This window comes from Chiroxiphia lanceolata, chromosome 6, assembly GCF_009829145.1.
Source record: "Chiroxiphia lanceolata isolate bChiLan1 chromosome 6, bChiLan1.pri, whole genome shotgun sequence".
NCBI lineage: Eukaryota > Metazoa > Chordata > Aves > Passeriformes > Pipridae > Chiroxiphia > Chiroxiphia lanceolata.
Window position 1 is genome coordinate 61271 of NC_045642.1, and position 27141 is coordinate 88411.

General features: G+C 51.5%; 1 protein-coding gene across 5 annotated transcripts in view; it reads right to left on the bottom strand.

The window, feature by feature from the left end:
- Positions 1-341: 341 nt before the first annotated feature.
- DAGLA (diacylglycerol lipase alpha) overlaps positions 342-27141 on the bottom strand; it is a 62191-nt gene continuing 35391 nt past the window's right edge. For 4 of the 5 annotated variants that reach the window (XM_032691154.1, XM_032691150.1, XM_032691151.1 and 1 more), the window contains 13 exons: positions 24397-24474; positions 23357-23481; positions 22066-22225; positions 21501-21584; positions 21315-21392; positions 18254-18334; positions 16745-16887; positions 15503-15571; positions 14049-14121; positions 11253-11449; positions 10239-10368; positions 9637-9818; positions 342-7360 (listed from right to left, as the gene is read on the bottom strand). In XM_032691154.1, the coding sequence (XP_032547045.1) occupies positions 6433-7360; positions 9637-9818; positions 10239-10368; positions 11253-11449; positions 14049-14121; positions 15503-15571; positions 16745-16887; positions 18254-18334; positions 21315-21392; positions 21501-21584; positions 22066-22225; positions 23357-23481; positions 24397-24474 (2328 nt within the window). In that variant the 3' untranslated portion in view covers positions 342-6432. The remainder of the gene's footprint in view (positions 7361-9636; positions 9819-10238; positions 10369-11252; positions 11450-14048; positions 14122-15502; positions 15572-16744; positions 16888-18253; positions 18335-21314; positions 21393-21500; positions 21585-22065; positions 22226-23356; positions 23482-24396; positions 24475-27141) is intronic. The other variant, XM_032691155.1, reaches the window with a different exon arrangement.

The window sequence follows — 27141 nt, forward strand, 5'->3', positions numbered from 1 at the left end:
TCAGAAAATCCTGGAATGATCTGGGGGGGAAGGGACTTCAAAGATCCAGTTCCAACCCCGACACCTCCCACTAGGCCAGGCTGCTCCCCCCTAGATTTGAACACTTCCAGGGATGTGGCTTCCACCACCTCTCCACGTGGATGATTCCCAAAGGCCGAGATCCAGTTGAAGCTGGAAAAGCACCAACCAACCCTCAGTGCTTCCCTGAAGCATTCCCAAGACACACACCCAAAAATCCTCATGGCCTTCCCACCCCCAACCCTCTCAGGGCAGGAAACCTTCAGCAAATCCCAACCATCTGTTATCCAGGACATCCTTTGGGAAGAGCCACAGACTCCAGCCGTGCTTCCAACATCCATTTTATACACAGTGCCAGAGAATATACAGAAAATTTATATACATCCATCTCTATGGAATAAGGTTATAATTCCGGAGCCTGCTCTTTACAGCGGGATTAGTTCGGAGCTTCCATCCAGCGCTACAAAAACAGTCCCGTGGAGAAGGAATGGCACGTGAGGAAGTGCTTGAGTTTCCTTGGAATCTTCATGCTGGGGCAGCTCGGAGCAGGGATGTGGAAGGCAGCATTCCCGGGATGAGCAGAGGGATGCAGGAAGCCGGGCTGGTCCCCCCTCCCCGTATCCAAGCGCTCCGAGCCCCGTGGGGAACGCTCAGAGCAGCCCAGAGTTCTCCCAAAAATTCCAGAGGCTTCAGCTCTCCCCAGGCAATTTGGGGCGAGGAGTTAATGGATCCATGGTTTTCCTGCTCTGAGCTGCCCCAGCTCGGGATGGGACACAGGGCACAGCAGGAAAAAGGGCTTTTCCAGAGGTGGAGCAGGGCACAACATTCCTGCTGCCCCGCGGACACGGGAAGGGAGGCACAGCCCATCCCAAAAAACCCTGTGCCATTAGGAATTCTGTTCATCACCCAGACAGGAGCTCGGGAGTATTCCCTGGACATCACTCAGCTGACTGGGGGAGGGAAAAGTGGGAAGCTGGAGCTGCAGGGGAGGGCACTCATCCCACTGAGCACCGGGAACATCCCGGGAAAGGAGTTCAGAGCCAAAAGTCTGGCTGTGTCCCAGGAAAAACACCCTGACACGATCCCTGAACTTCCCAAAAGCAGGACATCAGGGCAGGGCTGTGCCACCTCCTCCCACTGCTCCAGGACCTCCGAGTCTGAGCCATGGGGACTGCACAAATCCCAGGATTTGAGCAGGGAAGTGGAAGAATCCCAACAAAAACCAGCATCGGGGCTTGTTCCTGGACTGCTCCGTGTTTAAGGGTTTGCAGGGATCAAGGTGGAGCCAGACAGAGATTCCCCTCATCCCACGGGTGTCTGGGAAGGTGGGAATGTCAGGACACGGTGAGGACGCAGCAAGGAAAGCAGGGAAAATTCCCAGGCAGCTTCCCTTTGGAAGGTGGCTGTGCCAGAGCCAGGGATGAGGGAACCTCCTGCCCCAGGTCAGGATTTGCTTTTGGCACTTGGATACGACCTGAGGCAGCAGGGAAAAGCAGGAAGAAGTGGGAATTCCCGGCTGAGGGAGAACGGGAGGGCTCGGAAGCAAAGGCAGCTCTGTGGCCACAATTCCATGGACCCAGAGAAGTGGGAAAGGAAGCAGGATCAGATGTCTGATCCCAAAAATCCGGTCCCAGGCAGGAGGCTGGGACCTGAAGCCATGGAAAACAAAGGCACAAGAAGTATGGACTCAGTGAACAAGGAAGGAAACAAGGGGAATGGGGACAGCTGCTGATTTTCAGGATTGCAGGTCCCTGTGACAAAGCAAGGAATTGCTCTAATCCTTGGATATTTGGAATTTCCAGCCCTTAAGCAGCTCCTCGGGAGCTGGAAGAGGTGGGGAGGGCATCAGTGGCTCCTGATCCATCCCACTTCCCATCCATAACCCCACTATGGGTCCCGCTGGAGAGCAAGAACTCCCACGTGGAATCCCAGCTTCCAGCTGCAACATTCCTGCCTCTCCTCCTTCCCGAGGACGGGCAGTGTTTGCCTCCCGCAGGATACTTGGAGCATCGCAGGAGCACCGTGAGGGGGAGCTTTGGCACAAGGAACGTTGCTCGTCCCGAAATCCAGCGGCTCTTCCCTAAAATCAGCCCCGCACGGGCTCCGGGGATGTGCGAGGAGCCCGATCCAGCCAGAGCTTCCCAGTGCCTTCCTCCAGAGGAATCTGTCATCAGAGCAGCTGCTGGAATTCCAACCCTCCCTTTCCTGCCTAAAGGGACAGCAGGAATGCTGGAATTCCAGAGCCCTGGAATGACTGGGGTGGGAAGGGATTTCAAGCCCACCCAGCTCCAGGGGCAGGGACATCTCCCGCTATTCCAGGTTGCTTCAAGTCCTGTCCCAGCTGGCCTGGAACAATGCCAGGGATGGGGAGTCCCCAACCTCCCTGGGAACGTTTGCATGATCCCCAAAGGATGCAGTTACAACCCCTATCCCTAAAAAAAACATGGGAATGACATGTTCCCGCTACCATCCTGCAAAGCTGGAATGTTCTACTGCCAAGGGAATGATATCCCAGATTGGACAGGGATAAAGCCAGCAGCCAGCAGAGCTCCAGCCCAGCAATTCCCAAGGCAAACATGGAAATCCAACCCTATGGATACAAATCTAAACACAGAAGTGACTATTCCCGCTTAATTCCCATTTCCAGGGATAATCCTGATTATTCCTATGTCCCAGTTTGGAAATCCAGTCTGAGGGATTCCATGGAAACATTATCACCTGCCTGCAGGAACACAGGGAAAAAAAAAAAGCTGGGAAAACATCCAAGTGCCTGAGGAATATATTAGATCCTGCTCCTGGAGTCTTCCCTCCTTCTGTGCCCCTGGACAAAGATTTCCCACCTAAATCCCTCTGGGGACCATCAACTATTCCGAGAATTGAAGCAACAATATCCCCAAGAATGGAAATGGGAACCATTGGATTTATACATCCACACTCACCACCAGCTTTGCCATCCCAGTCCTCTGGAGAGAGCAGAACATCTCCTAAAAATCCAGTTTTCCCCAGGGAAAAAAAAGCTCTTCAAAATTCCAGGAATTCCATTTAACTGCTTTGGATCATCCTGAGATTGCAGGGAACAGTTTTCCCTGTTCAAGTGGAGCTATCAAGGATGTGGGATAAGAGGAGGGATGAGGTGAGAGGAACAGGGAGCAAAGAAAAGAGGGAAGTGGAAGTTTTAGGAGGAATTCAATATTCCAAATGGAGAAGGAGAGGGAACAATGATAAATATTGGAGGAGGGCTTGTAAATCCCTCAGCACATCCTTCCCAAAATTCCTGGTGCTGCTGCAGGTAAAGCCACAATTAAATCAATTATTACGGATGCAGATGCTCCACTCCTCTCCTAAGAAACTCCTGGAATCCTTTGCACTGGAAAGGGCCTTTAAAGGCCATCCAGTGCTGGATTTGGAGGATGTGACACGGAACTGGGTGCCTGGGATTTGGGATGTCAGGCACTTCCAGGGCTGCCTCGACGCGGGGTGGACCATCCTGTCGGAATATCACGGGAATCCAGGAAGACTGGAAGGCACAAAGCTTAAGGGGAGGAAGCAGAAGCCAAGAAAAAATCTGGAGATGCTCCACATTTCCAAAGAAAAAGTGGGCAGAGAAAGCAGGAAGTGTGGCCAGCGTGGATGCAGGAGGCAGCTGCGGGTTTAGCATTTATTCCAGCATTCCAGAGGTGCCTTTCCAGGAAGGAACAGGAGATCAGCCTTTCCAACCGCCCTTAGAGCAAAGGAGTGGTGGGAATTGAGACTTGGAATGATGGGGATCAAGACACAGGGATGGGGATCGGGACAAAAAGAGATTTAAAGCCGAAATAATCCCAAGAACATGGATTTCCTTTGGGAGCCCTGGGATCAGATCTGTGTGCCAAGAGGGAACACCAAAGCCCAGGAACTGTCCACGGTTGGGCACAATCTGAACCTTCAGGGGGTTCCTTTCCACCTTTACTCCTTGATCCACGGCAAGCCCAGCTCCCAGGAATGAGGGATTGCCAGGCTTTTAGTGCAGCATTCCAGGCTGCTTCCAGTCAGGGTCAGGGAACCCCCTTCCCATGGGATACAGTTCCAATGGCCCAGAGAAGGGACCAGTCAGCCAAGGATGGAGTTTTCCAGGACACAGGTGGGAAGTGACTTTCTAGTGCAACATTTGAGCCGTTCAACGCCAGCAGATCCCGACTGGAATGGTTCAGGAGGGAGATATTCCCACTTTCCTCACCTAAAGGCACCTCCTCCCCGGGGATCCCGCCCAATCCCAGGTGTCCCTGCGGCTCCCAGGGACAGAGATGATTCTTTCCTCAAGGTTTTAAAGTGCTTTGCAGATCCAAAGCTCTGCCTCAGTGCTAAGGGTTGATTCCTGCCGGGATTAAGGGCAGGAATGAGCTCCTCATTCCCATTCCCGGGCTGGGAAGTGAGCTAGCCTGCTAGCCCTGCCCCCCCCTGCCCCTCAGCTCCCCTCTTCCCCTCCAAACTTCCCGGGTTTTTGTGCGTATTCCTGAAAAATCACCTCGGTGGTGCTTCCTGAGGGCAGGGACTGGGCTGTGCTGAGCTCCCGACCCTGCTCCTTTTTACAGGAGCTACAAAAACAAAAGGAACTTCCCATTCCTTGGAACCAAAGGATTTTTCCTTCCTCGCATTCCCCTGAATCCAGAGGGGCTTCCTCTGCTCCAGCTCCACGCAGGGAAAGGTCACCTTTGGAACCTTAAACCACAGGGATGTTTTAACTTCCCACCAAAAGCACTTCAGAAGGCTCTGGAATGGGGAAGGAGCAGGGAATGTGTATCCCGGGATCAGGTGAGGGGGATACCAGCACTCGGACAGAGATTCCAGTGAAATTCCGTGCACCTGGAGTCGCTTCCATCAGCGCACATGGGTTATAAAGTGCTCCTGCTGGATACCAGTTATTCCCAAAGGAAGGCCCATCCCAAGGGGAGCCCAGGGATTTGCCAGCTCCCGGGAAGCACAGCATCCTCCCACAATGGAAAGATCCCAGCCAAGGAGGGGGACAGGATTCTGAGGAAGTTAAAGTGGGACTTTCTTTTCCAGGGAAGGAGGAGAGAACTCCAGGGAGATTCCCTCGGGAAGTGCTGAGCTTTGCTTTGCCAACGAAGGGCCTTTTCCAGGTCACAGAAGGGTTTCATTCCCTAAATAGGTAGTTTTCCTGCTGCTCCCATCATTGGAAAACCTGCCTGGAGGGCTGAGCAGGCTCCTCTGGACCCCGGGGAGGCTCAGGCAGATTTAATCCCAACTTCCTCCAGCTTCACTCCGGGGGCTGGTGCAGGGGAGTGGAGAGGGATGCAGGCAGCTCCCCCCAGATCCCAGCCACCTGGAAAGCAGGGAACTTGGAATTCTGCCTGCCCACCCTCTCTTCCCTCAGCCCCCAGCAGAAAAGGCACGGGGAGGAGAGGATGGCCAGGCTTTTCCTTTGGGAAAACCTCCCTGTTTCCTTCATAAATACCTTCCCAACAGCAGCTCTGTAAACACACACAAGGCTTCAACACTCGGAAAAAAAAAAAAAAAATCCATCTTTTCCCTGAATTCCCAACGACAGGCTGCCACCGATCCATGGGTGGTGTGAGGACCCAGAGGGATCCAACCCAGGAAAGGCTCCCGGATTCCACAGGGACTCGGAAAACAACGCCGGCTCAATTTTCCAGTCGATCCCTCCAGGCAGCTCCGAGACGAGAATCCCGGCAATCCCGCGGGAATGTTGCCAGCTCAGAGGGGTCCAGAGAATCCGGGAGCGACGGTGGTGAGATCCAGGAGAGCTCGGACATGGCAGAGGGATCTGGCTCTTGGGAACAGCGTCCTTCCCTCAGGAATACTTGGGGGAGAGGAAACGCGGTGCCAGCCCCGTTCCCGCTGCGCCCGGCCGGGAATGGGAGGCTGGATTTGGGGGGAGACGGCCCCGATGGCTTTAAAACAAGAGTGTCCTACAAAAGCAATCCCCATGGAAGGGGCCGGATTGGGGCTCGGGCTGGATCCGTGGTAGTGCAACAGGGCCCAGAGTCTCAACCCGCTCATCTCCCAAACCAGCGGCTCCACTCCGGAGGGGGGATCCATCCCAGCCCCCCTCCTGCTTCCACCTCTCCAGCCTCGAGTTTCAGGGAATCCACCCGAGAGGATTCCCAGAGCAGGGTGTCTTGCTCCCAAACTCGGCAGGAGCCCCGGGGCAAGGAATCTGCCTCTGGAATGAGAGCCAGGCTGAGGTAGGGAACTTTAGTGCCTCAGACCCTCTCAGGCCCCGCGGGGCGAAGCTTCTCCCGAGCTCCATGTACGGTATTCCAGCACAATCCGTCCTCCAGCCACCGCTGTGCCACCCCGGAAGGGATGTTCCCGGCCGTCTCCTCCGATCCCGACCGCTCCTCTCCTCCACGGATTATCCCACCGGGATCATTCCACCCCTGTCCCCAAGCACTAAAGGGCCGAAATCATGAGGTCGTCCTGCTTGGCGGGGCTGGTTACGTGTCCGGAGGGGGTGGAAGTCCGGATTTTGTCCGTGGCCAGGCATTCCTGGCTGCTCACGCCCGTGGGAGTGATGTCCATGAGCTCCCCGGACGAGCTGAGGGGGAAGGAGGGCGACACGGAGATGCCCGAGGAGGGATCCGTCGATCCCGCGAACAGCCGGGGCGGCTTCGGGACCAGGTTGGGCTCGTACTGCGCCCGCAGCAGGATCTCCTGCTCGCTCACGGACTTGGGGAGCTCGGCGAAGTCGCTGGAGCTGTCCGACACCATCATGCAGTAGATGTCCTGGAAGGAGCTGCTCTTGCTGTCCAGGTTGAAGAGGCTGTCGATGAACTCGGCGAACTCCAGCACCTGGGGGCTGGGCACGTCGGCCAGGCGGCCGTTGTGCAGCGCCGGCTCCTCGCGGGGGGACGAGGGGCCGCGCTCGCCCTCGCTCCCGGCGCCCTCTGCGCTGCAGCGGCGCCGGGGGGTGGTGTCCCCGCTGTTGAGGATGTTCTCCGGGGGCTGCGTCTCCTGGGAATGCTTGGAGAGGCTGTCGGCGGCCAGCAGCTCGGTGCGGGAGCTGAGGGAAGGGTTCTCCTCGGGGATGACGGGGTCGATGTAGAAGCAGTGCGTCTCGTCCTTCTCCATGACCGCGTGCAGGCTGGGCGAGCCCCGGATGCTGCGGAAGCCGGAGGAGCGCCGCGAGTCGAAGCTGTAGATGGACTCGTTGTCCGAGAGGCTCTCCATGGTGGCCAGAGGGGCCCGGCGGTCCTGCAGCTCCACGGAAAGGCGCTCCTTGGTGTCCAGGAGCAGCAGCTCCACCGGGTCCTTCTGCACCGGGGAAAGCGGCTTCGTCTCGTAGAACCCCTCCAGGCTGATCTCCGAGTGGGATTTGCTCCTGCAGCGGGAAAAGACAACGTGAGGAGGCGGCCAGAGGATCCGAGCGTCGGGCACAGAGTTTCCCGCACGATTCCTCCAACCAAACCCGTCCAGGACTCCTGCAAATCCCTCACTGCTCCGTTCTCCCAATGGAAAATATCACACTGGCTCTTCCCTCAGCAAACTCCAGTTCTTGCCCTTCTCCCTGCTTTCCTGGCTAAATAAATCCCTCTCTCCTGCCCAGAGAGGCTGTGGAATCCCCATCCCTGGTGGTGTTCCAGGCTGGAGCGATCTGGGCTGGTGGAAGGAGTCTCTGCCCACGGTAAGGGATTGGAACGAGATGGTGTTTAAGGTCTCTTCCATCCCAAACCATTCCACGATTCTCCCAATGTCTTCCTTCTCCAGCATCACTGTCACTTGGGATCATGGCTCTGCTCCCAGAGAAACCTGCAGCACTTCCAAAGCATCCAAAACCTCTGCATTAAAGAGGATTTGGGGGAGAGAGACTGAAGGACCAACCTACACTTAACCCACTTTCTCCTTCTTTTCCCACTCTGGAACCACTCCAGGCTCAGGCTTTCCCCTCCTTCTCCGTGCTGGTGATCCCACCACAAATTCCACGAGGCTGTCAGAGCATTTTCCAGGACCAGCCTTTAAGACAGGTATGAAAACTCCAACTACACAAAGATTTTAGGGATCAGGCAGGCTCTTCCAGAAAAACACAGGGAAGGAGCTCCCGCGCCAGGCTTGGGATCAACAGCCTTAAGGACATGTAATTATGCAAGCATTTGGGAAGAGAGCCTGAGTTTGGGAGAGGACTCCTGCCCCTGCCAAAGGGCTGGGATATACAGGGAATGCTTCCTGGGGGATATACAGGGAATGCTTCCTGGGGGATATACAGGGAATGCCTCCTGGGGGATATACAGGGAATGCTTCCTGGGGGATATACAGGGAATGCTTCCTGGGGGATATACAGGGAATGCTTCCTGGGGGATATACAGGGAATGCTTCCTGGGGGATATACAGGGAATGCTTCCTGGGGGATATACAGGGAATGCTTCCTGGGGGATATACAGGGAATGCTTCCTGGGGGATATACAGGGAATGCTTCCTGGGGGATATACAGGGAATGCCTCCTGGGGGATATACAGGGAATGCCTCCTGGGGGATATACAGGGAATGCCTCCTGGGGGATATACAGGGAATGCCTCCTGGGGGATATACAGGGAATGCCTCCTGGGGGATATACAGGGAATGCCTCCTGGGGGATATACAGGGAATGCTTCCTGGGGGATATACAGGGAATGCTTCCTGGGGGATATACAGGGAATGCTTCCTGAGGTAAGGTAATATCTGATCCCTCTGCAGCTTCAGTGGAGTAACAGTGGTTTAGGAATAGATTCCAAGAATCCCAAAAGAGGAAATCTGACACACTAAGATGGTTCTAACCTGGAATTAAACACCACCTTCCCAGTCTTACTGTAGCCCTCAAAAACCTGGGACAATCCCTGTTCCATCCCAGCTGTGTTCTGCTTCCAAGCTCTCCTTCATTGCCTCTGACCATTCACTCCCTGTGACAAGAATATTCCCATTTTTCCACGTTATCTGCTGCCTCATCTTCCCTCTGAATTTAAATCTCCCTCCTATGACCTCACACTTATCCAGAAATCCCTCACCCCACAGCTCTCCCTGAAAACCCCATGGAAGTGCTTCCCTGGCCAAGGAATTATCCCTTCCCACCCACACAGTTTCATCTCCTGGTTCCACTCACAGTCACCTCTGGATGCAAACCATCTCCCTTCCTTCATTTTCCCTGTTTTCCCTGCCAGTCCAGATACGGGAACACCTTGAGCACTTGGAATACGCCTCTTCCCTGTTTTCCGCCGGATTTCCTGCTCTTATCCTTCCCAAACAGGACACCAACTGCTTTCCCCTCACCTACATCCATGTTCCCAACGTGATCCTGTTTGTGATATTCCATAAATCCCAGCATGAAGCAGCTTTAAATGTATATGTTGTGCTAAGCTTTGGAAAATCACCACATTTGGCTGGAAGTTTCACCTTGGGAAAACCAGATTTGCCTGGATAAGGAGCAAAGGAGGTTTCTTCCACACCTTGTATGTTCTCCTGACCTTGCTCCACTCAGATTCCTGAGGGACACAAAGGGTCTTTTCCCCCCTGACACAAGTCCCACAAAGGCATCCCTTGGATCTATCCACAAACACGGATCACAGCGCTCCAAGAGGGAGAGGATCCACACCTAGAGCCAACATTCCTGCCCAAATCCATCCTTACTTGGTGCTGCTGTTCCTCCTGTCCGCTGGGATGGCTCCGGTTCCCACCTGGATGGAAGGGCCGCTGGGCAAGGGCTGGCTCTGGAATATCAGCTCCGGAGTGAGATCCACCTCCGTCGGACTCACCATCACCTTGGCTGCGGAAAGCAAAGCGGTTTTCCCCTTGTTGTAGTTTTCCAAGACCTGTCCAAGGCAAGGAGAGGAACAGCAGGGATTTACTGGGAGCTGGATTTGCCTCTTTCTTCCCAAAGCCGCCTGGAAGCACGAGGAAAGGTCTGGAGATGAAGGATTAGATGGATCAATCCTGACATATCCCCGGATGTCACCCGGACTCATCCAATGGGCACCTCCTGGAATGAACCAACCACTCCCCAACCTCCCGTTATTCCGACGTGAAGTCTGGAAACAGGAGTGGGAACCCTGGGAATTCCATTCCCAGACCTCGCCACATCCAGCTCCAACATCCCGTGCCCGACTGACCTGGAGCATCAGCACTTTTCCTCCTCTTCCCCAAAACAAAGGGCCTCGTGCATTTAAACCTCCAGCATTCCAGGGCAAGGAGTGACTATCCCACGTGGATGCTCGGGATCCCAATCCCCTTACCTTGTTGAGCCCTTCCATGACCACGTAGGGAAGGTGTTCGTGGAGCATGGCCGGGGAGATGATCACCTCGTTGAAGGCCTTGTTGTCCCCCCAGATGGCAAAATAAGTGGGATCCTCCTGCTCGCAGCAGCTGGAAAAGGGATCCAAACAAAGGGGAAAACGGGATGAAAGAGCAGGGAAATGTTTTGGTTGGAGAGGGAGAAAAAGCAACGGTAGGAAAAATGGAGGGAGGAGATGTTGAAGCACGTGCTGCTCCAGAATCTGCATTATCCAACAGGGAATGACATCCCAGTGCCTGAAGGGGCTCCCAGAGAGCTGGAGAGGGAATTTGGAGAAGGGTCCGGAGGGACAGGACAAGGGGGAATGGTTTCCCACTGCCAGAAGGTGGCTTTAGGTGGGACACTGGGAAGAAATCCTTCCCTGTGAGGGCGGTGAGGCCCTGGAATGGATTTCCCAGGGAAGCTGCAGCTGCCCCATCCCTGGAGGTGCTCCAGGCCAGCTTGGAGCAACCTGGAGCAGCGGAAGGTATCCCTGCCGTGGACTGGATGATCCTTAAGTCCCTTCCATCCCAAACCATTCCATGTGCTGGTTTACACGGGATGCTGGGAAGAAACTCTTCCCCGTGAGGGCGCTGAGGCCCTGGAATGGATTTCCCGGGGAAGCTGCGGCTGCCCCATCCCTGGGGGTGCTCCAGGCCGGCTCGGAGCACCCTGGAGCAGCGGGAGACATCCCCGCCCACGGACCTTTACGCTCCCCCATTCCAACCTACGCCGTTCTAGACAGCAGGGAAAAGAAAACCCAACCCTTAATTCTCATCTCCGGGCGTTTTCCTGCCGGGAGTGGCAGGACTCACCAGCACTGCTCGGCGGGGTGGTTGTGCACGACGTGGGTGATGCGGCCGGGCGGGTAGAGGGGCGTGTGGGAATTGCCAGGGAACGGCCAGGGAACGGCCAGGGAACGGCCAGGGAACGGCCAGGGAACGGCCAGGGAACGGCCAGGGAAGGTGGGACTCACCAGCACTGCTCGGCAGGGTGGTTGTGCACGACGTGGATGATGCGGCCGGGCGGGTAGAGGGGCGTGCTGGCCGACAGCGCGATGGTCAGGTCGCTGGGGTGAGCCCACAGCCGCTGGCTCGGCACAGAGCTCTCCTCCGGCTCCTCGGGAAGCTCCGACTTGGGAATGCACTTGGTGGCCCCCACGATGATCCGCCACTGAGGGAGCGGCGGGAGCGGCGAGGAGGGAAGAGAGCACGGGAAAAGCACGGTCACCCCGCGGGACGCTCGAGCGGGAAAAAGGGCCCAAATCCCGGGTCTGGGGCACTGATCCCGAAATAGGGATAGCCCTGTGCCAGGGAGCACAATTCCAGAGGTGAGATATTCCCCATTTTCTGCCACGTAGGAGGAAATCGCCTATAAAAAGGTGTGGGAAACACCACTAGAGACGCCCAGGGAAAACACAGGGAGGATAAATATGGAATAACACGGGGAAGCAGGAGGATAAATGAGGAATAACGCAGGGAAGCAGGAGGATAAATGAGGAATAACACGGAGAAACAGGAGGATAAATGAGGAATAACATGGGAAGCAGGAGGATAAATGAGGAATAACACAGGGAAGCAGGAGGATAAATGAGGAATAACACGGGGAAACAGGAGGATAAATGAGGAATAACACGGAGAAACAGGAGGATAAATGAGGAATGACAAGGGGAAGCAGGAGGATAAATGAGGAATAACACGGGGAAACAGGAGGATAAATGAGGAATAACACGGAGAAACAGGAGGATAAATGAGGAATAACACGGGAAGCAAAAGGATAAATGAGGAATAACACAGGGAAGCAGGAGGATAAATGAGGAATAACACAGGGAAGCAGGAGGATAAATGAGGAATAACGCAGGGAAGCAGGAGGATAAATGAGGAATAACACGGAGAAACAGGAGGATAAATGAGGAATAACACGGGTAAGCAGGAGGATAAATGAGGAATAACAAGGGGAAGCAGGAGGATAAATGAGGAATAACACAGGGAAGCAGGAGGATAAATGAGGAATAACACAGGGAAGCAGGAGGATAAATGAGGAATAACACAGGGAAGCAGGAGGATAAATGAGGAATGACAAGGGGAAGCAGGAGGATAAATGAGGAATAACACGGAGAAACAGGAGGATAAATGAGGAATAACAAGGGGAAAGAAAAGGATAAATGAGGAATAACACGGGTAAGGAGGAGGATAAATGAGGAATAACACAGGGAAGCAGGAGGATAAATGAGGAATAACACAGGGAAGCAGGAGGATAAATGAGGAATAACACAGGGAAGCAGGAGGATAAATATGGAATAACACGGGGAAACAGGAGGATAAATGAGGAATAACACAAGGAGAAAGGAGGATAAATGAGGAATAACACGGGAAGCAGGAGGATAAATGAGGAATAACACAAGGCCAGGGAAATGAGGAAGCTGGGGACAGAAATGATCCCGGTGTTTCTGCAAAGTTGGTTTTCCTTCCCCAATTTTAAGCCAACATCCCGTCTCTCCTTGTTTTTCCTTAGATAGTCAAGGATCTATAGGATTCATGTCCCTCAACTGATAAACTGGTATTCTCCAGGATAAAGGAAGCAATTTTTAATGTTCAAAAACAAGGATGAGATTAAACAATGCAGGTAAAAAAGTTGTTTAGGACTTTAGGCACTAAAAACCCCCTAAATCCACCAAAAACCCCTTAAAAACTACCAAAAAAACCCCCTAAAACCCCACCAAACCCCCCCCCAAAAAAAAAACACAAAAACCCCTAAAAGAGCACCAAACCCCCCTAGAACCCCACAAAACCTCCCTAAAAAAAACTACCAAAAACCCACTAAAAAACTTAGAAACTCACCAAAAAAAACCACTAACCCCCCCCAAAAACTTAGAAAACACAACTCCCCCCAAACCACCCAAAAAAAGCCCTAAAAAACCACAAAACCCCACCAACCCCCCTAAAAAATGCAACAGAAAGCACAAAAAAACTCCTAGGAAACCACCAAAAAACCCTTAAAAACCCACCAAAAAAACCACCAAAGACCTTAAAAAAACCACCAAAACAAAGTCCTAAAAAGCACCAGAAAAACCTACTAAAATCTCAAGAACCCACCCCAAAAAAACCCTTAAGAAAACCCCCCAAAAAAATAAAATCAAAAACCCACCAGAAAACAACCCTAAAAAACCAGGAAAAAAACCACCAAAAAATCCCTAAAACCCACAAAACCCCCTCAAAAATCATGAAGAATTCTCAAAGAACCTGAGGCCAGACCACGAAAATTAGAATTTAACAAGAGAAATAAATACAAGCTCAGTTTTCTCCCTTTCCAGGTAATTCCTGTGATGTTTTATCCCTAAAAATCTTCATGTGTTATGGTTTTTTCCTATCTCAGCGTAATGGTGGAGACTGGGAAGGGACAATTCCCACATTTCCAAAACATGACCAGACTCCTTATCCCAGCATCACCCAGCCATGCCCATAAACAGACAATTCCAGGCTGTTCCCAGCTTTTTCCCCAGCTGAAAAAAATCCACACTGGGAACAGAGACACCAACACGGGCTTGGACAGAAAATTCCCTGCTCAGTTATTTGGGATCTGTGACGGTGAACTCGGAACACCTGAGTGGGAACCAGCCCACGGAGCTCTCCTGGCTTCTCTTCCCGTCATTCCTGCAGTTCCCTAAAGAGTGATCCCAAGGACACCTGGAGGAAACCCGCCCTTCCCGCCACTGCAATTCCCTATCCTTGCCCGGAGACACTTCCAGGGGTTTGTCCCTCTTTCCTCTCACCTTCGGTTTGGTGCTTCTTTGGAGAACATCCAGGAGCTGCCGGCGGAACCCCTCCAGCTGGGAGAGCCCGATCCTGGAAGAGAGGAAAGTGGGAGTGAGGAAAACAGGCAGATGGGGTTATGGAAAAGAGGGAGACGTGTTTGGAACACCCGGGCAGGGAATGGGATGGGAAGGACACGTGGGCACAGGAGGGGATACCACAAGGATAAGGGATCAGGGCTGGAATCAGGGATGAGGGAAAACTCAGGCTGGATCAGGGCTGGGATCTGGAATGGGGGAAAACACGGACTGGATTAGTGCTGGAATTGGGAATGGGAGAAAACACGGACTGGATTAGTGCTGGAATTGGGAATGGGGGAAAACCCAGACTGGATTAGTGCTGGAATTGGGAATGGGGGAAAACCCAGACTGAATCGGGGTGAAATTTGGAATGGGGGAAAACCTGGACTGGATAATGCTTGGAATCCAGAACGGGGAAAACCCAGACTGGATTCAGACCAGGATCTGGAATGGGGGAAAACCCGGACTGGATTTGGCTCCAGAACGGGGGGAACTCTCAGACTGGGGTAGGAATCTGGAATGGAGAAACCCAGAGTGGACTACGCCTGGGATCTGGAATGGGGGAAAATGCAGACCAGATTGGGGCTGGAATCTGGAATGGAGAAACCCAGAGTGGACTAGGCTGGGATTGGGAGTGGGGGAAAAGCAGTGCAGGTTTCTGAGGTGGGCTGTGGCATCAGCCCGGAGCAGGAACGGGGGGAGAGAGGCCCTGGGAACCATCGGGACAGGAAATGGGAGCAGAGCAGGGAACACGGAGGGGAGAGAGCTCAGGGAGCAGGGAGCTGACAGTGGAATCCCAGATGCCAGGGAAGGATGACACGGAACAGGTGACTCGGGAAGGTGTCTGGGAGCTGAGTGACACCACTGAGGAAATTCCAGGATGGAGCAGGTCATGTCGTCCAGGGAAATGCCAGGCTGTCTGTCCCGGCCCAAATCCCTGCTCAGCAGAACATATCCCAGGGGATGAGGAAGGTGAGAGATGCCAAGGAATGAGCTGGGTCGGAGATACGAAATGGAACAGGAATTTTGGGACAAACATGAGGTGACAGCACATCCAAGATGACACAAGAAACCGGGAAGACGACACTGATGCTCCAGGGACCACAGTGAGTGATTCCAGAGGCAGGATATTCCCACTTTTCTGGCACACGGGAAGGATTTGCCTATAAAGAGGTGTGTGAAGCACCAGCAGAGGTGCCCAGGGAAAACACAGGGAAGCAGGAGGATAAATAAGGAACAACACAAGGAACCAGGCAGATAAATGAGGAACGAGACAAGGACAGGCAGATGACGAATCCGGAGACAGATGATCCACGTGTTTCTGACAGGGAATGGATGATTTGGAGACAGGACAGCAAACACTCAGGAAGGATTTGGGACACTCCTCCACTTGCCTGGGCACCAGATCTTTCCCAAGCACCACTGCAGTCACAAACTCCTTGGAATACTCCATGGCATCCTCACTGGAAGAGAAACAGGAGCAGGAAGAAGCAAACAGTGTTTCATTCCCAGGCCGGTGGCAGAGAACCAGGGGCACAAAACCCCAATCCAAGCTACTTCCAGGCTTTTGGGATTTGCACCTTGGGAAGGAAAAGCCTCATATCCACATCCCACGGCTCAAACATTCCCCTGCACGTGGCTCTGGATATACCTGGGAAAGGAAGTGCTTTAACTCAATGCCCCACAGCCATTTTCCAAGAGTTTGGGAACGGTGGGGCAGCCAAGGAAGAAGATATTCCGTGCTCCTGAGGCTACCTGACAAAGACACTGTGGAATGAAATACTGAAACATTGTGGAGAACTCAGATGGCAAATTTCTGGAGCAACCTGAGGACTGAGAGGGAAGGGAATTAAGATTCCCACTCTGTGGAGCTTCTTGGAGATGATCCCGGGCACAACACGAGTCAGGAGCTCCCAAGGGATCCGGAAGTGGGATTTCTGAACAAAGAGCCACAAAACTCCCATGGAACATCCTCCTCTGCAGCTCTGTGGCTGCAGAAAGCCAGGAATGACAGCAACAAGGAATGCCAACATCCAGATCCATCAGCAGGACGCTTTAAAACCCTTGGTTGCTCCTGGAATATGATGCAGGAACTGCCACAAGGGGCTTTGGAGAACCCAGAGCCCATTTCAAGGATCCCCACGACAACCAGAAAGACCTTCCCTCACTTGCCAGCAATCCCAAGGGATGGTTCTGTTTGGGAATAATGTGACCAGAAGGTCTGTTCCCATTTACAATGGGAGGAATTCCCCATTATTCTCTCTCCCTCGGGAGGGAAACCAGCACCCAAAAAGCACAATCCCTCTGCCCCTTTTTCAGGCACCGCTTTGGAATGGGAGAAATCACATCCCAAAGTGAAGTAAAGTTTCTTTGGAAAAGGAATCCAAGCAACTGGAACAGGACTGGGCAAAGAGTATGGAAATTGCATCCAACTTGCATTTTCCATTAAAATGAGAGCCACAGACAACTTGGGGATATTTGGGAGAGCGGCCACCTGCCCTCCTGCCCGGAATTCCAAACACTACCACAGAGGGAACACTCGGCAAATCCAGGCTGCCTGTCCCTTCTACTGCTCCTTAGAGGATCCCAACCGGGCCGTGCTCCAGCTCCAGTCCCACCTGCATCCCAAGACCTACCTGAGCAGCCCACCTGGGGGGGAATAGGCAAAGCACTTCAGGGAGGGGTACTGGGGGCGCAGCAGGAAGGACAGGATGGCAGCAGTTCCAGCTCCCAGGGAGTGCCCAACCACAATCAGGCCGTAGTGTTTTGTCCCTCTTCCCTGGAAACCAAAACCAACAAGAAATGGACGTCACGCTGAAAATTAACGGGGATTCATCCCCCAAATCTCTCCCTTTCCTCAGGTTTTCGAGTGCTTTTTACACACGAAAGCTCCAGATTCCAGCTGAACAGCTCCTTGCTCTGAATCTCATGGAATCATCATGGAATCCTGGAATGGTTTGAGTGGGAAGGGACCTTAAAGCCCATCTAGTTCCAACCCCAGCACCTTCCACTATCCCAGGCTACTCCAAGACCTGTCCCACCTGGCCATGGACACTTCCAGGGATGGGGCAGCCACAGCTTCCCTGGGAAATCCATTCCAGGGCCTCACCATCCCCATAGGGAAGGATTTCTTCCCAGTATCCCATTTGACCCTGCCCTCTATCAGTGGGAAGCCATTCCCCCTTGTCCTGGCACTCCAGGCCCTGGAATTCACTCGCTTCTGGAATTCTACATCTCCATCAGTGTGTGACCTACTGGCTCTTCCCTGGAAGAAAAAAGATGGGAAGAAACAGGAAATGCACACCAGCTGTTTGAATTCTCTGGGATTTGACAGGAGCCTTTGGCCCTTCCTCAAACCTCACAGCCTCCTGATAATATCCAAATCCATGGAGAAAGTGTTTCTCCACCTCCCTGGGTACTTTTCCCTGGAATATCTGTTGCTGGCAACTGTCAGAAACAATATCCTGAGATACAGGAACCTTTGGTGGGAGCTGGGATGGCATTTACGTACCTAAAGCCAGGAAGAATTCCTCCTGATTACCAGGAACAAACCCAATATTCCCTTTCCAGGCAGAGAGGGATGAAGCCGGATGCCGGAGTGTCTCTCCCTCCATCCCCCAAACATCCCGAGGCAGCACTTCCACAGCTCTTCCCAACCCATAAACCAAGGCAAGCTGCTTCCCAACGCCTCCCTTGGGATCTCTGCTAGCTCCCTGCCACCAGGAATGTTCTCCCAGAGACAGCATTCCGGAAAGAACCTCCACAGAGATGGGATTTTAGTTCCTGCTGGCTCGGTTTTAATGTTCCCTGTCCCGCATTCCCACGTGGGAATGCCTGCCTCAGGAAAGAGAGGATAATCAGGAGCTCTGCAGTGCTGGGGGTTCCAAAATGAAAAAGCCTCGAGGAGCAACCTGATCTTATGGAATGTTCTCTTCCCATGGCAGGGGGGTGGAACTCGAGGATTTTTAGGGTCCCTTACAACGCCAAATTCCAGGATTCCACGAGGGAGCCGGCAATCCAGAGGGACGGGAATTAAAGGGAGAGTTGAGAAATCAACACGAGGCATTCAGGACACGGCAATTCCCTTAAAAACCAGGTTTATAGGGAACTCTCATCCTCTGTCTGGAAGGAAAGCTGGAACTCACCAGGTCACGTCCGAAGGCTTGGGAAAGCACCATTTCCTGCTCCAGCTTCTTCTTGATGTACTCGGCAGAGAGCACCATTCCCTGCGGGAAGCGGGAAGACAGTGGGATCCAAATGGATGTGTGGCAGCCCCGATCCCAACACCCAGCAGCCAAAAGCTGTGGAAGCTCCGGAGTGTCCCTCGGCACGCTCGGGATGGAGGAAAAACTGAGTCCCCTCTCCACATTCCAGAAGAGAAATTCTGGATCGTGGTGTTCAGGAGTAATGAGTTCTTAAATTCTAAGGGCTTATTCCTGGGATCAGGGTGTATTTAGAGGGAAAAACATCCCGAAAAACAACTTAAACAGGGTTGTGTGTTTGGTACTTCAGATCCCGGGATTTGTGGAAGAACGTGGAAATATAAACTTGGATGTTCTGAATATTCACGTTTTAATTGCCAAATTTTCCTCTCCCCGGTAAATCTGTGAATGATTTTTCCATTTAAATCTGGGAATAAAAGTGTGAATTATCCTGAGTTTACAGAGAAAACAATACAAACACCAAGAGGAAAAGTGGGAGCACTCCCTGTACAGGCAGAGTTCATTCCTGCCTTTTCCAGTCACCACCATTAATGGAATTTGGCTGCTAAAGGACATTAATCATAAATCATTAAAGGATTTTATTCCCTAGAAGTTCAAAAGTGCTGGAAGATGGGAAAAACCACAGGCTGGGGCTCCCCATTCCTCCTCTCTGCCGAGGAGTTTTGTCCCTCCATGTATTAAATTCCAAACACAGGTATCAAACAAGCAATTGGAATTTGGTTTGGAATTCCAGGTGACGCTTTTCCTACAGTTTAATTCAGTGGGAAGCAAGCCTGAATTCAAAAAAAAAAAAAAAAAAAAAAACCAAACAAAAACACAAACCCAACCAGGCTGAACAGAAATGATCAATCCTAATTTGGGAATTACAGATCTCAAATAATTCACACAGTCTGGACTGGGAAAAAAAAACAACAAACAAACAGGGAAAATCAGCTCCTGGGCTCTTTTCCATTAAATAACGGTGTAAATACAACGGGAACGGTATTGAGGATTCACTCTCCATCTCAGGGATATCACAGGATTTGTCTGCTCAAAAAACATGGAATTTTCCAAGTCCTCAGTACCACGAATCCCATCAAATCCCACCTGGGTGCTGGAGAGGAGGAGCAGCACTGAGGTGACTCCATGAGCACGGAAATGGGAATGTGGGACACTGGGACCACCAAAAAGGTGGTTGGTGCCTGTATCCCAATGCCCAGCAGCTCCAAATCTTCCAGAAGAGTCTCCATTCCCAATCCTCAGGAGAAAGGAACGGGCTACTGATCTAAATTCCCAAGGTGAATTTGGGATTCTATTTTTAGGAAGCATGACCCAAATCCCTGGTGGTGCCCAGTGTTAGTCAGCCTTAGGACATATTTTTGGGAATTAGATTTTAATGGAGGCAGTGATTTTAATATTATGGAATGAGACTGTAAAGTTCCATCAAAATGGAGCCTGTTCCCTAAATTTCATGGAATCCCAGGATGGTTTGGGTTGGAATGGACATTACACTCATCCAGTTCCATGGGCAGCGACACCTTGCACTAGACTGGGACGCTCCAAGCCTTGTCCAACCTGTCCTCGGGCAATTCCAGGGATGTGCATCCATAGATCCTCTCCAGGCAACAGATTCAATTTCAAGGGAATTAAACAATTTGGGCTTAATTCTGGAACCTCGCACGTAAATAACCAAATGGATCCGAGATTTAGGGAAAGGGGATGGGAATGTCCTGCACTGCTTTGCATCCAAAGGCAAGGAACTGCTCTGGGATAGATGAGATTTGGGGGAAAAGCCTCAGAGGGGTCTATTTTATAGGGAAAAACCCGGTCTAGGGGCTGGAATGGGATCTTTAAGGTCCCTTCCCACCCAAACCATTCCAGGATTCCAGTTCCTAAAGGAGAGCATCAAAGGCCAGGTTTGGCATTCAGGAAAAACCCTGGAAGAAGCAGGAGCTCCCAAGGAATTCCAGGCTCAATATCCCACCTTGGGTAACAACTCCTCTCCTCCAGCCGCACTCCCAGCAACTGCTCCGTTCCTTCCAGCCCTCAATTCCCCTTTCCCAACCTGGCACTGCATCCTGGCAAGCTCCCAAATTCCTGAGCAGCTTAAAGACTTGGCACTACTTTGCCAGACGGGGGCAAAGGGCAGCTCTGGAATAAATGGATTCAGTTATCCCAGAGCTGCTCACAGACAGGGAGCATCCATCAAATTACACGGATGCCAGTCCTGCCAGGATCCTTGGAGGGCATTCCTGCCTCCAAACACATTCCCAGAGTTTCACTGCAAATTCTGAGAAGGTCGTTGGAAGGCCAAGTCATTTGGATGACTCCAGGAATTTCATTCCGGGTCTCCAGGATGTCTTTTCCAGTTTGGATGGCACTAATTGGACGGAGTTTTTTAATTACACACCCAGTGATTTTAACTGTTCCCAGGGATTTTAACTGTTCCCAGGGATTATTCAACACCTCAAAGCCCTTTTGCTGCAGTTCTGGAATGTCCTTTTTAAAGTAATTACGCCCATTTGGGGGGCTGGTCATTAAAAAAACAAATAATGAGAAAAATTGAGGGGCTTTTGTTTGGTTTTGGTTCTCAGAGAAAAACTGTGAGGAAGACGAGAGAAGACCCAGAAGAAAAGTGAAGGGAGGGAAAAGGGAGAAGGGGGAAAAGGGAGGGGAGGAAAAGGAGAGGAAAAATCAAGGGGAAAAGGAGAGGAAAATCAAGGGGAAAAGGAGAGGAAAATCAAGGGGAAAAGGAGAGGAAAATCAAGGGGAAAAGGAGAGGAAAATCAAGGGGAAAAGGAGAGGAAAATCAAGGGGAAAAGGAGAGGAAAATCAAGGGGAAAAGGAGAGAAAAATCAAGGGGAAAAGGAGAGAAAAATCAAGGGGAAAAGGAGAGAAAAATCAAGGGGGAAAGGAGAGAAAAATCAAGGGGGAAAGGAGAGAAAAATCAAAAGGAAAATGAGGTTTGGGTTGGTTTTGGTTTCCCTCCTTCCCCTGCCCTCACCTTGTGTCCCAGCCACGTCCCGTGGTGCCCCTCGACCGGCAGGCGCTCGGCATCCCCGGTCAGATCCGTCAGGGCATCCTGGAAGGAAGGCACCCTTGCTTCAGGTGAGTCAACTCCGGGTCGGGAATGCCTCCGGAACTCTCCGGGACGTCCCTCCCGGGGCAGCCCCCAGCCAGCCCCGCTTACTTTTGGGGACAGCGTCCCTCGGATGCTGATCACCACCTTCTTCTTGTCGTGGTCCACGGCCACGTAGAAAGGGGTCTCATAGACCTGGGAAAGACCGGGAGAGACTGGGTTATCCACAGGGAAAAGGAGGTCGTTTCTGCCCCCAAGGAGGTCGTTTCTGCCCCCAAGGAGGTCGTTTCTGCCCCCAAGGAGGTCGTTTCTGCCCCCAAGGAGGTCGTTTCTGCCCCCAAGGAGGTCGTTTCTGCCCCCAAGGAGGTCGTTTCTGCCCCCAAGGAGGTCGTTTCTGCCCCCAAGGGGGGTCGTTTCTGCCCCCAAGGGGGGTCGTTTCTGCCCCCAAGGAGGTCGATTCTGCCCCCAAGGAGGTCGATTCTGCCCCCAAGGAGGTCGATTCTGCCCCCAAGGAGGTCAATTCTGCCCCCAAGGGAAGGGATTTTCTGATGGAGCCCCACTGCAGGTGCGGAACGAGGCCGGATTTCCCTCCTTGGTGCCGCCCTGGTGGAACGTGGGTAAATCCCACGGGAAGGGGGCCCGGCTGGAATGGGAAGGGGTCTCAGCTGGCCCTCACAGCGTCGTGGCAGGAGGTGTAGACGATGTCCACGGAGGTCATGTTCTCGTCCAGGAAGTGGCGCCGGATGGCGATGGCGTTGCAGCCGCAGCAATTGTCCTCCTCGATGGTGACACCCGGGGCGTAGCGGGGCCGGGAGGGACACAGGCAGCAGCACCTGCTGGGAGAGCACAGTTCTGAGGGGGAAAGACTGGATTTGGAGCAGCAGCACCTGCTGGGAGAGCACAGCTCTGAGGGGGAAAGGCTGGATTTGGAGCAGCAGCACCTGCTGGGAAAACACAGCTCTGAGGGGAAAGGCTGGATTTGGAGCAGCAGCACCTGCTGGGACAGCACAGCTCTGAGGGAAAAAGGGTTGGATTCGGGGGGCAGTTCCCCTCCGAGCCATGCTGGCCTCCTCCAGACTCAGAGTGAGCACCCAGGGAAGGGTGAAACCACAAAGCGGGACAAAATTCCCCTTCCAGCCAACTAAAGGACATCGGGATCAGGTGTAGTTTTCCTGCCGAGCACCAGAGAGAGCTCCAGCACAAGCAGTTCCCGAGGAATCTGAGGGATAGCTCCTCAAGGGATACTACGCAGACACAGGGAGCATTTCCTGAGCTCCAGGTTTATTTACGGCAGAAGAGCAGGTCTGGAATCAGCCCAGAACAGAATGAAAAGCACAGATCGATCCTCCCTCTTTCCTTCTCGCAAATAAAAGTATTTCCAAGGAATTAAATTCCTCCCAAGAGCCCAGAAGTTGCCAAAAGCTCATCCCCAAATTGAATCTGGGGATGGAATTGTGGCGAACACTTGAATCCCAAGCTGGAAAATCCAACTAGTGGGAGAGAGCACAGCCCAAATCTTGGAAGTGTTTTAATCAGGATCCAAATTTCAACTCCCCGATGGGGGAGAAATCAGGTTTTTTGAGCTCCAGGAAGTTCTTTGGGACTGGGTTTTGCGCCAGGTGGGTTCTCCCCACTGGCTGTTCCAGCTGGCACCGGAGAGGACGGAGCAGGGGACAAGGGGGTTTATTTACAAGATGGAAGGGATCTGGGAAGCCTTTGGAATAGGAGGCATGGAGAGATGGGAGGAGAAAGCATGAGAGGGGAAGGAGCAGGGGAAGGAGCAGGGGAAGGAGCAGGGGAAGGAGCAGGGGAAGGAGCAGGGGAAGGAGCAGAGTGGGGACAGGGAGCAAGCGATGACACAAATACGGGGAATAGGGATTTCTAAGCACAGGGGGGAAATCCCGGGGATTTCTAACGGGGGGGATGAGGAGGAGGGAGATGGGGCTGAGGGCAGAGGGGGCACTCACGAGCAGGATCTGGCCAGGCGACAGAGTCCACACGTGGGCTTCCTCATGAGGTAAATGGGCCAGCCGTAGGCGGCCAGCGCGAAGAGCATGTAGTAACACACCTCCCGGTACCGCTGCATCTCTTGCTGCAACACACGGACACGCGGGAAGCTCCGGGAATGCTCCTCCTCATTCCCTGTTCCCGCAGCTGGACCCCCTCACTGACACCACCCTCCTCCCGGGGCAGCGAGGTGGGGACGTGGGGCGAGATCCGCCCCATCCCGACAGGCTCCGGCCGTTCTCCTGAGGGGTTTTCCTCTGTACCCCACCCTGCTGCCAAGGAAGCAGCTCCCTGCAGGTTTGGGAACGAGCTCCCGAAATATCCTGCTGCCAACAGGTTGTAGGATGCCCAGAGAGGGACAGAAAGATGGTTTAGGGCCACGTGTCTCAGCTGTGTCCTGGAAAAGGTCAGTTATCCTGGACAGCTGGAGCGGGAATTAAACGGTGCAGGTGTGAGAGGGGGAATCAGGGGGCAAAAAAATCAGGGGGGGGTAAAATTGGGGGGGAAAACAAACCAGGGGGAAAACAAACCAGGGGGAAAACAAACCAGGGGGAAAACAAACCAGGGGGAAAACAAACCAGGGGGAAAACAAACCAGGGGGAAACAAACCAGGGGGAAAACAAACCAGGGGGAAAACAAACCAGGGGGAAAACAAACCAGGGGGAAAACAAACCAGGGGGAAAACAAACCAGGGGGAAAACAAACCAGGGGGAAAAAAATCAGGGGGAAAAAAATCAGGGGGAAAAAAATCAGGGGGAAAAAAATCAGGGGAAGGGGGGGAATCAGGGAGGGAGGGAATCAGGGTGGGAAAAAAAAACAGGGGGGAAAATGAGAAAAATCAGCAGGAAAGGTGAGGCGGGAAAAATTAAGAGAGAAATCCAAGACCTGGAATTTCTCAGATAGTTTCTGAGAGGGGCAGAAAGGAATAAGAGAAGGCACTGAGGAAGAGGAAGCAGGTGACACAGGAGAGCTTCCAGGACCCCACGTTCCAGGGACTCACCGCGTTCTTCAGATCCAGGTACTTGGTGTTCCTGGTCACCGGCATTCCGGACAGGAAAGCCAGAATGTCATTGTTTGCCTGGAAATGCCAAACACACGGGAAAAGTCTTACCAAAATCTACTCCCAGTTATCCCAACCAGGCTCCTCAAATGCTCCCCAATGGTTTTACTCCCGAATTTCAAGCCAAGGGGGGGAAAAAAAAAAAAACCAAACCAAGCAAATAAGTCAATTTTCTCCTGGGTCGACAATTTGAAAATGTGAACAATGGCTTGGAAATTTAGGAATTTTTCTTCCTGAAGCTTGCTGGAGTCTCCTCCACATCACAGGGAATAATCTTCCCAGTTGATAACATAGTGGGAATAATCTTCCCAGTCCATAACATAGTGGGAATAATCTTCCCAGTCCATAACATAGTGGGAATAATCTTCCCAGTCCATAACATAGTGGGAATAATCTTCCCAGTCCATAACATAGTGGGAATAATCTTCCCAGTCCATAACATAGTGGGAATAATCTTCCCAGTCCATAACATAGTGGGAATAATCCTCCCAATCCATAACACAGTGGGAATAATCCTCCCAATCCATAACACAGTGGGAATAATCCTCCCAATCCATAACATAGTGGGAATAATCCTCCCCAATCCATAACATAGTGGGAATAATCCTCCCCAATCCATAACATAGTGGGAATAATCCTCCCCAGTTGATAACATACTGGGAATAATCTTCCCAATTGATAACATAGTGGGAATAATCTTCCCAATTGATAACATAGTGGGAATAATCTTCCCAATCGATAACATAGTGGGAATAATCCTCCCAATCCATAACATAGTGGGAATAATCTTCCCCAATCCATAACATAGTGGGAATAATCTTCCCCAATCCATAACATAGTGGGAATAATCTTCCCCAATCCATAACATAGTGGGAATAATCCTCCCCAATCCATAACATAGTGGGAATAATCCTCCCAATCCATAACATAGTGGGAATAATCCTCCCAATCCATAACATAGTGGGAATAATCCTCCCAATCCATAACATAGTGGGAATAATCCTCCCAATCCATAACATAGTGGGAATAATCCTCCCCAGTTGATAACATAGTGGGAATAATCTTCCCAATTGATAACATAGTGGGAATAATCTTCCCAATCGATAACATAGTGGGAATAATCTTCCCAATCGATAACATAGTGGGAATAATCCTCCCCAATCCATAACATAGTGGGAATAATCTTCCCCAATCCATAACATAGTGGGAATAATCTTCCCCAATCCATAACATAGTGGGAATAATCTTCCCCAATCCATAACATAGTGGGAATAATCTTCCCCAATCCATAACATAGTGGGAATAATCCTCCCCAATCCATAACATAGTGGGAATAATCCTCCCAATCCATAACATAGTGGGAATAATCCTCCCAATCCATAACATAGTGGGAATAATCCTCCCAATCCATAACATAGTGGGAATAATCCTCCCCAGTTGATAACATAGTGGGAATAATCTTCCCAATTGATAACATAGTGGGAATAATCTTCCCAATCGATAACATAGTGGGAATAATCCTCCCCAATCCATAACATAGTGGGAATAATCCTCCCCAATCCATAACATAGTGGGAATAATCTTCCCCAATCCATAACATAGTGGGAATAATCTTCCCCAATCCATAACATAGTGGGAATAATCTTCCCCAATCCATAACATAGTGGGAATAATCCTCCCCAATCCATAACATAGTGGGAATAATCCTCCCAATCCATAACATAGTGGGAATAATCCTCCCAATCCATAACATAGTGGGAATAATCCTCCCAATCCATAACACAGTGGGAATAATCCTCCCAATCCATAACATAGTGGGAATAATCCTCCCCAATCCATAACATAGTGGGAATAATCCTCCCCAATCGATAACATAGTGGGAATAATCTTCCCAATTCATAACATAGTGGGAATAATCTTCCCAATTGATAACATAGTGGGAATAATCTTCCCAATTGATAACATAGTGGGAATAATCTTCCCAATCGATAACATAGTGGGAATAATCTTCCCAATCGATAACATAGTGGGAATAATCTTCCCAATCCATAACATAGTGGGAATAATCTTCCCAATCCATAACATAGTGGGAATAATCTTCCCAATCCATAACATAGTGGGAATAATCCTCCCCAATCCATAACATAGTGGGAATAATCTTCCCCAATCCATAACATAGTGGAAATAATCCTCCCCAATCCATAACATAGTGGGAATAATCCTCCCAATCCATAACATAGTGGAAATAATCCTCCCCAATCCATAACATAGTGGGAATAATCCTCCCAATCCATAACATAGTGGGAATAATCCTCCCCAGTTGATAACATAGTGGGAATAATCTTCCCAATTGATAACATAGTGGGAATAATCTTCCCAATCGATAACATAGTGGGAATAATCCTCCCAATCGATAACATAGTGGGAATAATCCTCCCCAATCCATAACATAGTGGGAATAATCCTCCCCAATCCATAACATAGTGGGAATAATCCTCCCAATCCATAACATAGTGGGAATAATCCTCCCCAATCGATAACATAGTGGGAATAATCCTCCCCAGTTGATAACATAGTGGGAATAATCTTCCCAATTGATAACATAGTGGGAATAATCTTCCCTACAACCCCCTTCAAGGCTTTTTTGGGATCAAGAGCTCAACCTACACTTGCGGATGACAAACT